Source organism: Chionomys nivalis, chromosome X (genome assembly GCF_950005125.1).
Source record: "Chionomys nivalis chromosome X, mChiNiv1.1, whole genome shotgun sequence".
In the NCBI taxonomy this organism is placed as follows: domain Eukaryota; kingdom Metazoa; phylum Chordata; class Mammalia; order Rodentia; family Cricetidae; genus Chionomys; species Chionomys nivalis.
In genome coordinates, this window is record NC_080112.1 from 87,134,325 (window position 1) to 87,146,817 (window position 12,493).

Consider the following 12,493-nt stretch of genomic DNA (forward strand, 5'->3'; position numbering starts at 1 on the left):
ATTAGATAGATATGAATACATGTTTTTCATTTCACATCATTATTTTATTTTGTCCTCTCATTGTTTCTCAAAATAAAACATATTTACTTTGGATAAACTTATCTTTGCTCTGAAGTTGTTGAACTGAATTCAAACTATTATCATCTCATTGATTCAGGTGGCAAAGTTTTTCCCCATATGGGCAGATAATTGGGGGAAAATGTGAGTCAGATTTAATTCTGTCCATACAAAGGAAAGATAAGTACTTTATTTAAATCATTAGATCTAACTAAATAAACTAGCACTTTTAGAGAGATCACACATTCTTTCAAATTATTCTCACAGAAAATGTGACAGATATGACCTGATCAATCTGTCTGTTCTTCAATACAACAATGAACTTTCTTCTTTTAGTGATCTAAAGAAGCTATACATTAAAGTCAATTTATTCTTTAACCCTAATAACAAAGACTGACAAGATCAGTAAAATTTATTTTACAAGTTTCAATGTTTTTGTGGTTGAGAATGTAGAGATGTGTGCTATAGTTCTTGCCTTAACACATTTTATTTTTTTACTTATTATGTGTGTATGTCTGCAGGCCAGAAGAGGGCACTATACCTCATTACAGATGGTTGTGAGCCACCATGTGGTTGCTGGGAATTGAACTCAGGACCTTTGGAAGAGCAGGCAATGCTCTTAACAACTGAGCCATCTCTCCAGCCCCCCCCCGCCTTAACAGATTTTATGTGGTGATTCTTTTGCCATATGGAGATGACTCTCCCCTGTGCTTAAGTCCTCAAATTGTTAGAATCATTCACTAAACTTGAAATTATTCATTACAAAATTTGAGGGAATATGAACACAACCAATTACATTTATTATCTATAAAGATACTTAGACTTTTTTATAACCTATTTGGGTTTTTACTTTTCAGTTTAGTATTACTGCCAACCCAGAAGGGTACTGGATCAGGTTCATTAAAATGACAATAGAACCTAAACAAAAGGTCTTTATTTCTTAGAATATAACTTTAAAAAAAAAACTATCTGCATGCAACAATGTGGGTGATCTTCTACAAGTATGAATGGTGCCCTGGAGTGGTTTCCCAGGGGTGCTACCTAGTTTAGTGGGTCAGGCAGAATGCTTAAATATTTAATTTCCAGGGTGCTGTTAATATGTAAGTGACCTCCTAAAGCATCCTTAACCTTTCAAAGTTTTACCTGCAAGGTGAAAATTAGATCAGGAAATGGTATTAAATAAGCTGCTTAAATAATATTTTATAAATGGTACGACTACTTATAGAGATTATTTTTAAAAATACACTTATCAGTTACATGCCACTGTTAATATATTTGAAAACCTAGAAAACATGGGTGTTGGGTAACAAATGGAATTTCTGTGCTTCATACTAAAAAGAATAATATTTCACAAAATGTTGGAAAAGTTTTTTCTTAAACTTTGCCTTTATACTAATCTCTTTATTGAATGATTAGCAAAATTGAATTGTGTATCTGTAGGCAGACATTTTTTGTCTTACCAGTTGCTCCATAAATGTAGTGAGGAGCGGTGGGCTGCTTCCCTCGCATTCCCGCCCGGCTCCTGCATGGCTAACTTTATACCCAAAATAACAACACACAAATTGTATACTTTTAAACACTGCTTGGCTCATTAGCTCTAGCCTCTTAATGGCTAACTCTCACATCTTGACTAACCCATTTCTAATAATCTGTGTAGCACCACGAGGTGGTGACTTACAAGGAAGGATCTTAACCTGTGTCCATCTTGGAGAGGAGAGCTATAGCGTATGCCTCACTGCCTTCTTCCTCCCAGCATTCAGTTCTGTTTACTCCACCTACTTAATTTTCTGTCCTATCAAAGGGCCAAGGCAGTTTCTTTGTTAACCAATGAAAGTAACACATAGACACATGACACTCCTCCATCACATAAAGATCTAACTTATTGTTAATTCTAAATGCTCATCTAATAGCTTAGGCTTATTACTAACCATCTCTAATTTAAAATACCTGATATTTCTTTTCTAAGTTAATACCATGTGGCTCCTGGTATGTTACCTCATTTTCTATGCTTTCTGCTTCTTCTACATCTGGCTCATGACTCCTCAGTATCCACCATTCTTTCTCCCAGCATTCTTTCTACCCCCCAGATGCTGCCTAGCTGTCCACAAGCACCTTTTTATTAACAATGAGAGCAGCATATTTTCACAGTATGCAGAATGATTATTCCACAGCAGGTCTCTTTACCCTTCTAACAACATAGTGCTGAGAGATAGCTTAAAATTGAGCAAACTATATGTAATATGTGCATGTCTTAAAAAAACACATTGGAAAGTATTTTTTATACTATTGCCTTTTGTTTGTCTCAAGGGATTAAAATAATATATTTCTGTTTTTATGTGAATCATGTGGAACTGACATTTTGTAAGAATTCATTAAAAACACTTATGTGGCTATACAGATGTATAATATATATATATATGTATATATATATATATTTTTTATTTTTACCTAGAGATTATAATGTATGATATTAGAGTGGATATTTTATTTTGACCAGCATGATAATTTATATAATTTCAAAAAATAACACATTGTTTAAGAAATCTTCTGTACAACACTACACATGTATATGCATAAACAGTAGTATTTTATCACTTGATTATAATCTTAAGAATAGATTTTAAGTGTTCTAAAAATATAATTGTTAAAATGACATATATAACTAATAATCTTAGAATTACAGATAAATAAATCAACTCATTCATTTGTCTTTCTTTGTCCTAAAAACCAATGAGTTTTATTTGAAGTACAAAATGGATTTTAGGACAAATAATTGAGAAGCCATACTTCAGGGCTTTGACTGTGTCTACCAGAAAAATAGAGGACTTACACAGCTCCTACATGTCAATACCTTTGATTATTAGTAAAATTTTATGCCAACATTACTCAAAGTTTCTTTTTATTTCTATTTTCCATATCAGAAAATGCAATGCAAAGAGAGAGTAAATTATCTGCTGAAGAGTCAAACACTCAAGTGCATATTTATTATTTTTTTTTATTTTGGGGTTTACACACTAGCCATTAGTTCCAAAAAGAGTTGACATGACCCTGAATTTATACACAATTCAATTATTCTCTTAAGAAAAATAATGGTAAACTATTGGATATGACATACTAAAGAGTTCTAAGCTGTTCAGAAAGTTTTACTTTAAAAATTGCCCCAAACCCATGCAAATAAGGTCATTCCTAAGTCTGTTTCAGGTCATTTGTAATTCAAAAATATGTTTTGTCTTGGCTTCTCAATAGCATATCAGTGCACTTTTGTCTTCTCTGCATGAACTGCCAAGTAGTTTTATAGATCAGAACATCTAGCCCCTGTTAGGAGTATTAAATTTCACTGTCATTTTTTCTTGTGAAAAATGAACTATGTACTAGTGGGGCTGTCAAGCCATATGTATAAATAGTTCACCTTTCATTTTGTGTCAGTAGAGAGAAACTGACATTTGAGTTTTTTCAGAAACAAAATCATGTTTTCTCTCGTGAATTTTATAGGCCAGAGCCACTGTAATCCATCCTTTCTCATTGATAATACTGAATTTACATAATGCCTTCAAGAAAATGTAATGATATACAGCTATATTTTCTTTTAGGAATAAAGTATCAGTGGCTGTAAGTAGTGGTAGGATTTTATTCTAAACAAACATAGCAGTATATACAAAACACTTGTTAATAGTTGGCTAGTATTATAAGTATAATTGAATACAACCATTTTTGCATCACTAGTTACTATTGGTTTGGTTATATTATGCATAGACTACAAGATCCCATTTTATTAAAAAAAACTCTATACTAGATATTAAAAATGCCATTTTAAGGGCATAGAAGTCTCAATATCTTAGTAATCCAACATCTCAATACCTGAAGTGAGACGGAAAATGTTACACATCTTGCTTAGATAAGTATCAAATTGAAGTGACATTTAACCATCTTTATACTAGTTAATTTTTAATTATATTATATTGCATTGTAATAGGTTCCCTTAAAATGTTTGTACATCTTTATATATTGATACAACCCTTTCATCAGTACTTGTCTTGTCAACTAATACAAATTGCTTATCATGATATTGCCTGTCCTTCTACGTTCATGGTTTAACCATCCCTCAATCAAATACTTCAAGCAAGTCAAATATTTTAAAGTTCACTCAATGATACAAACTGCTTTTTGGGGTTTGACTCTAGTGTAGTATTTTGAAAAACTGCTTTGGAAACTATTCTTAACTTTCAATATTTTATTAATATATTTTCAATTTGTTTTAACTTGCTTTCTATTGCTGTGATGAAAACTGTGATCAAAAATGTCTGGTCCAAAAGAAACTCGGGACAATTGGTTATCTTTGGTGCCTATCAGTATATTGAAGCATATGCTGTCCTCCAGGTTCTTATGGTATCACAAGTAACATGGCATCCAGATTCTCATCTCTTCTTATCCTATCTTGTACTTTACACTTCTAAGAATCCATGGACTTCCCTTTCCCAAGCTGCTTGTTCCCTTATGGCCTTGCTAGTTTGACTGTGTGCTCTCCTTGTTCTCTTTTCTCTTGCTCTTTTCAGTATCCTCTGCTCACACTCTTTCTCATCCTCTCTCTCTTTCTCTTGTAATGGACAAGTTCAGTATTCTGACCATGTTCAGTGTACTACATTCTCTCCTTGCTCTAGACTCTTCCAGATGCCTCTGGCTGTACTCTCCCTAACATCTATGCCCAAAAGTTTACTCACAACCATAACTTGAAGTGGTTATATACTCAGTTTATATAAAAAACAACTCAGGATGGCAGGGTTTATATTATCTTATAGCTAGTAGTGAATGGTGAAGAGAGGTGAAGACAGTAACTCAAGGCAGAAACATGGAGGAAAGGATTGAAGCAGAGACCATGGAAAAGTGCTGTTTATTAGCTTACTTCCCATGACTTGCTCAGCTTGCATTTTATACATTTTCACAAATAAGGTTTAGTTGGAAAGATTTACTGGTAGATAATTAATACCCTACTAATTATCCCTACGTAAAACATATGAATATTTAAATTTTGTTTTATGCACATTTATGTGTATAAAAGTATCATCACAACAAAATACTAAAGTTTTTTCTTATGCTCCAGAATTTTCCTTAAGTTCCTAGTACCTACTGCAATGACTACCAGATTATAATTTATTTTATTATTGGTAAATATTATAACATGCCTAAATAGCATTGTATAAACCATATCAGTATTTATAGATGTAAAGGAGTGATAAATAAATATATACAAAATAAATGCATTTCTCAATTGTATTATACTTATGGAAATTAGTTTCTTAGTACTATAATTTAAAATATATAAAAAAGCACAGATTCTCAACAAGTAGGTCACAATGTCTTTGAGGGTTGAATGACCCTTTCTTATTAATATAATTTATAATATATAATATAGAGCACAGGTTCTCAACAAGTGGGTCACAACATGTTGTACTTATGGAAATTAGTTTCTTAGTACTATAATTTAAAATATATATATAAAAAAAGCACAGATTCTCAACAAGTAGGTCACAATGTCTTTGAGGGTTGAATGACCCTTTCTTATTAATATAATTTATAATATATAATATAGAGCACAGGTTCTCAACAAGTGGGTCACAACATGTTGGAGGTTGAATGACCCTTTCATAAGGGTTACAAAGAACCATAGGAATAATAGATATTTACATTATTTATTATATCATAATGCTACAAAATTGCAGTTTTGAAGTAGCAATAAAAAGAATTTTATGATTGGGGTCACCAAAACATGAGCAACTGTGTTATAAAGCCACAGTGTTAAGAAGATTGAGAATTGCTTGTATATAGCTTAATTTTCTAAAATACAGTTTAGATAATTTTTAATAGCTAGAGATAAATCATGTGTATAACTGTCTCTAAAAATAGCAATTGTGGAGAGAAATTGTTCACTTACTCCTTATATAAAAAGAACAGAAATTCCTTAAAATCATAATAATAGAGCATTAAATGATAATGTAATATTTTAAGCAGACAGAATGGGGATTCGTTAATTACATTTTAATTTTATGACTGAAAATATGGTTATTAATATGAACTAAACAAAATTTTTGGACATTGTTGAAGGTAAATTACAATGTTAATAAAACAAGGTTTCATTATGATTAAAAAAGAGTATAAATATGTGAAGATACTTATGAAGGCTTTTCTTTTAGGGTTATGAACTTGTTTACATTGGAACTTTGATCTTTTATACCAAAATAGCAAATTTACCATAAAGATGACAAAGAATAAAACACTTTGATTATAAAAAATACATTAATGGAAATTGAAGTAATTCCTCCTTGACAATAGGTATGAAGACAAAAATATTACATATGCATCGTGCATTACTGTGCCTATGAGGCTTAACAGTCTAAGTATTCTAAGCAACTAGAAATTATATGTCAGTGTTCAGCCTCGACAAATTTGTACATTTGTAAAAACATGTAGAATGGAAATGTTAGGCAGAATTTAAAAAAAAAAGAAAACAATGTTAGACAGAATAGACAGAGATATGAAAGAAATGCAGAGACATAGGAGGGAGTAGGCAAAAGACCATTTTAACATGATACAAATAATAACCAGAACAGTTACTTGCTTCAATACTTGAGACATCAAGCCACTATTTTTTCGTGTTAAGTATTTTGATGTTTTGGGCAAGATATAGGGGGAATACACCATAGACCAGGAATCTTGTAGGTAGACACTCCATATGTCAAACCTCTTATTTTAAAATGAAGGAGCAGGTAAAGGCTTGAATTCTCTGACCTTTGGTCAGGGTGGAGCAGATCCACCTCTATCGGCCATCTTCATGTCCAAACAATCACATAACAACACTCTAAGTCAAGACATCTTGTTTGTAGCCATACCTATTTGTAACGTGAGGGCCAGGCTTGTTGGGGGTTTATGTCCTGCCCTATTCCCACAGCCAGCAAGTCTCAAAGAAAATCACACAGAGGTCTCCATAAGATTATAAACTGATTGCCCCATTTTCTCAGGATTCTAATTAGCTCTTATCTCTTATATTAACCAATTATTCTTATCTATGTTATCCACATGGCTCAGTACCTTTCTAAGGGGGCAGATCCCATCTTGCTTCTTCTGTGATCTGGGCAGGACTGGAGAGAGAGCTTCCCTCTTCCCAGAATTCTCCTTTTCTCATTGACCCACATTTACTTCCTGTCTGATTGTTCCACCTACACTTTTTGCCTGGTCAATAAGCATTTATTTAAAACATGATTGACAGAGTAGACAATTCTCCCACACCACCTATTGTCAACAACTTTGAAAGAATAAGATAAAACACTGTAACTGTTAGTCAAGGTGAAACAAGATTCACATCTGTGGGTTTGCACATTTGTAGAATTATTTACACTCTCAACTTACACAATTTAGAAACAGCTTTCTTGAGAATGATTTTCATATCTCCTAATTTCTTTTACTTGGTCTCTAGTTTTGAAGTAGTCTCTTGTAAGAAGATATTTCTAGATGAATTGTTTGGGTACCTCTACTTTGTATTCCATACCACTGTGAAATTATATTATGAAGATGACTAGAGACAGGTTAAAATATGCAGGAAAAAAATCATCCAACCATTATTTCAGTAGGGAAAAGAAAGCTGAGTACTAAACTGGGCTTAGTTTCAAATATAAGAACATGACAATTTATTGCTGAGACATGATCTACACTCTCCTCTTATCCTTTTATCCATTCCATATTACCTTGTACATTCTTTCTCATAAATTCATGGCTTTGGGCTTCTTTTTATTTAATTTTTACGTATTCTTAATTACATAAATATGTCCTGCTCAGTCAATATGCTTCTTGGTTAGTCATATTTATAGGATTTCAGGACTGACCACTTCATACTGGATCAGCAACGAAGTAGTGCGGGTTCTTCTCTGGGGAAGACTTCTTTTCATGCTTTCAACATTCCTTAGTTATTTGTAGTTCTTCCCCTGGGTCTTAGTCCCTGTAGTATTTTTCTATTCCTTATTAGCATATCTATTAGTGTTTTCCTTATTTAGGTCTTTCTAAAGCTGCTATGTTGATAATATTTTAAGATTGTAGATTCCTTGAAAATTTAGGAAAAACAACTCCCCTTTTATTTAAACAATAAAATAAAACAAAATGCAACTTTAGTAGGCAGATATCCATTAGAATTTAGATCCTAGATTATTTTAAGTAAATTTTACTTAAGACATTTCAAGCCTAAAATTTATTCTTTGCCAATTGTGAATATCAGAACTACTTCAATTAAATGAATATTACCCATTGTTATATTTTTAACGTTATTTCAAATAATTCTATTTATAGAAACAAGACAATGACTGAAGTTTCTGAGAAATATAAATCAAAATATCTATATTTTTTGATACATGTTATGATCTTGGTAAATCCCATTTAGATATTTATATAGTGACCAATTAAGAATAATACAGTGTTGACAAAAATATAATTACTCAAATTTTAAGAGGTACATTCTTGTAAAGGTTTTTATGCCATTTCATTCAGCTATTGATCACTTAAGAATATGTCTGTGATTAGAAAGAAATTTAATTATTATAGTATGGTAATATACATTTGTCACCAAAAAGCTAGAAGAAACAGAACCCCAGAAAAGCAAGTCCATGGTGAGCCTGTGGTATATAACAATATTCTGTTCAAAAACAAAGAAAATTCTAATTAATTAATTAATTTAGACTGAAAATTCAACAATTTTTTTATTTTTTCAGGTTTACTCTGTTATTGATTTTAAAAGATTTATCCATTGTCAGTTTAAATTATAAAATAAAATAAACATTTGAATAGAATATCATTGTAATTCCATAATTGGGTCAATATCTTTGATAGTCACAACTAAGTGTAATCCACATTGTTATTTTTAAGGTGATCTTTGAATGGGTGTTGTTTAAAAGAGATAGTTTATTTTCTCTTAATTGCAGTAAAATTATTTCACCTACAGAGGGACAGTAGTATCATGGCAAATTGCAGTGTTTATATAGCAGTGATGCTGTCCTATTGAGAAAGAATGCCTTCACATATGGCATGACAAATTACTCACTATTTACACAACACCTGTGGTTGACTAACAGAGTGTACTAAATTATATCTAAATATACAGATATTTAATAGTTTAAAACAAATATGCTATATTTTCAAAGAATAGGTTTATTTTTCTTTCAAATATTCTGTTGCCACGTTTATTAAAACTACTAAATGAAAAATAAAAAACAACCATGACCAAAGAATGAATCATTGAACTACCTTATTGAATTAACCAAATAGTTAACTATAAAACATACTGGTAGGTGAATCAAACAAAATAGTAATAATGAAACTTCAAAAGAAATATCAAAATAAGCAAGTACATTAATATTAAACTGTGTGGCATAATTTTAATAAATGTATTTCTATCCTCCCAGAATATATAATATTTTCTTCATATTTTGATTTTAAGTCTCTTGTTATGAAAGAATGTAAGAGTAAATAATAGAATGATAGTAAAAGTAAAAGTGCCATTCCAGATAGAAATTTACCTATAGTTTTAGTGTGTGACTGAAAAATAATTTTGCACATGAGTATTTGAAATAGGACATATATTAAAGTGTTTGAATTACAAATATTTTTGCTATCAAATTTGGTCCAATGAATTAAATACATTTATATGCCTAAATATATCATGCCACCAGAAAAATAGAGTTTAGCTAAGATGATACATTAGTCATTTACTTAGATTGACTACAAAAATAATATGTAGCTGGTATCAACCATATTTTTATATTAGAGAAACTTTGATGTACATATTGGGAAAAATACTTCAACTACCTATTTTATTCAGTTTCATAGCAATAACTTAGAAAAATGGGATTTATCTAAATATAACAACAGCCAGAGAATCACTTACAAAGGTAAAGCTGAGAAAAGCAATAGTGACAGTGGTTACAGAAGGCAACAGTGGCTCTTGAAGTTAAGCTCCTCTGTTGCATACCATTAATTGGACAATTATCTGGTGATGGAGCACTGTAATAAATTGTCAGATGTGCTTCTTAGCTGAAATGAAGGAATGAAAATTGTTGAGTGTATCTGAGGTTCAGCTGGGGCTAGGGGAGGATATAACAATTTTACCCATGTGTTAAGTCTTACAGTGATTGACATTTATGAATTACACACTCAAATAAATTTTAACTTGAGAGTGTGCACATCCTGATTCTTTAAGTTTAAAAAAATCTGATGAAAATAAATTATTTTAACAATGACAAGAAATATTTATTTTCTCTCATCATTATTATAATTCCTCAAAAGGTTTTCTGTTTTGAATTCGTGTCTTTTTTCAGTGTTATTTGAAAACACAGTATATTTGTTACTTAGCTATTCATTAAAAGAGTTTACATCACTTAAGTTTTATTTTGCTTGTTTTCCCCTCTGCAGTTTGACATAAGGTAATGTATCTAATAAGGAAAAAACAGTAGGCCAACCTGTTCTACAGTTTATATTTGATATTTGAGAGATGATAAATAGCTGTGTGTTTGCATCCTTTAACTTAGATAAAGACTTGATCCAAAGATCAAGTTCATACAAAAACAAATGCAACAAAAGGAAACCTTGGTTGAAAAAGAAAAAAATATTAAACTTTCATATCAGCTGTTAATTTTCTTGATGTGTGAGTTCATTGAAACCTTACAATCATTTCTTGAAACATGTAACACTTTAAGATAAGCAAAGAAATATTGTCATAATCCAGATCTAACAATTATCATATTTAACAATATTGCACAATATGTTCTTCTTTCAGTTACTTTGATATAATATAAATATATATATAAAGTTTAATGCTTTCATGGAGATAAGCATTCAGAAGAGAAGGTCAATGAAATGAATCTCTTCTTTAATTAAAAAATAGTTTTGTTGTAATTAGAATTAATATCCTATTGAGGAAAGCACTGAAATATTTGACTAAAATGGACCATCACAAGGCTATTACTGATAGTCTATGAAGGTTCACTAAACTGAATATTTTAGTCATTTTCATACATGCCATGAAGGCTAATTTCACCTATTCCTAAAAAAATGACTTAGTATTATATGAACTTAGGCTGTGACAACATGATTTTAAACATTCAATATGACCAAAAATGATAGCTTAGTGTGTAAAGGCACTTTTGCTGCCAAATCTGATGACCGGAGTTCAACTACTGAGATCACATGGTAGATGGAGAGAACAGACTACTAAAAATTGTCTTTGATCTTCTCACTTTCACATGTGCATTGTGGCACATACATTCACACACACACACACACACACACACTCACACACATAACTAAATGAATGAAGGGACAACAGTCTCCTAAGTGCTAATCTTGAATCACTTGAAGACACCAGTACCATAAATCTGGAACTAGTACCATATATCTGGAGAGAAGTACATCTCAATCACAATGCTTTAAAAAATTGTTCCAAATTACTACTAAACTAAGGTCATTTAATAAATTCCTGCAATTTTCAAAGGAGTAGAGGACTATACCATCAGGTTGACCTCACTTACTTTCTAGAATTGGTCCAGTTATTGGGATGAATCAGGCAACATTCTTTACAATGCTTCCCTTTGTCAAAAGACTATGATTTGGTGGGTTGTTTTAAAAGGTGCGCTTACTCTTAATATAATGCTCCTGCTTATACATTGTATTGTTGTTAAAAAACTCAGTCTGTATTATCCTAATACAACTCTTCCTCAAATGCACCATTTTCACTGTGCTGTTCAATTACTGTGCATAAAAGATATTTGTAAATTATGGAAGTCCATTCTCAGACTTTCAATTATCTTAAGTGTTTAGCTCAAAGAAGTGCACATTTAGCAATAACTTTCAAAGCTGTTGAATGTTCAGACCTTAGGCAGCCTCACTTAGTGCTGTTGGTAGTACTGCAGGTCAATTTGTTCAACTATAATTTAGAAGTAAATAAAGATGGTTGAAAATGATTGCCATTTTCACTATATTTTTATCTCCATTTGGCCATAATATACACCTGTGCAAACTCTCTGGAGAACTGAGTGTATCTGAAAATTACTGCTATCTATTATATGCATCTGAGAGGTTTTTCTATGGCAACAGTGTGATTTGGGGATGTCTACTAAATTGCACTTACCCCTGGAAGAGATAGTTACTGAGTGACATTCCAGGTCATTGATAATTGCTAAAATAGGGAAGGAGAGCTACAACACTTAAATCTTACAATACAATTTGTAGGTAATAATAAGTTTAACAGGGAACGTTAATGGGTCTGGGCAGGTACAGCTATAGAAGTGTGAGTCTGAGTTTGAATATTATTTTCATTAGTTGTTAGACTAATGTGATGCAACTGTAAATTTGATATAATTAAAACAAATTTAATGAAATAATGTATGTAGAACACTAAGTACAG

General features: G+C 31.5%; 1 protein-coding gene across 11 annotated transcripts in view; it reads left to right on the forward strand.

Moving 5' to 3' along the window:
- Positions 1-12,493, forward strand: part of Pcdh11x (protocadherin 11 X-linked) — a 596,387-nt gene that overhangs the window by 561,298 nt on the left and 22,596 nt on the right. For 2 of the 11 annotated variants that reach the window (XM_057760429.1, XM_057760430.1), the window contains one exon: positions 4,538-4,563. The exons of the other annotated variants lie outside the window; for them this stretch is intronic. In XM_057760429.1, coding sequence (XP_057616412.1) covers positions 4,538-4,563 — 26 coding nt within the window. The remainder of the gene's footprint in view (positions 1-4,537; positions 4,564-12,493) is intronic. 11 annotated transcript variants of the gene reach the window in all.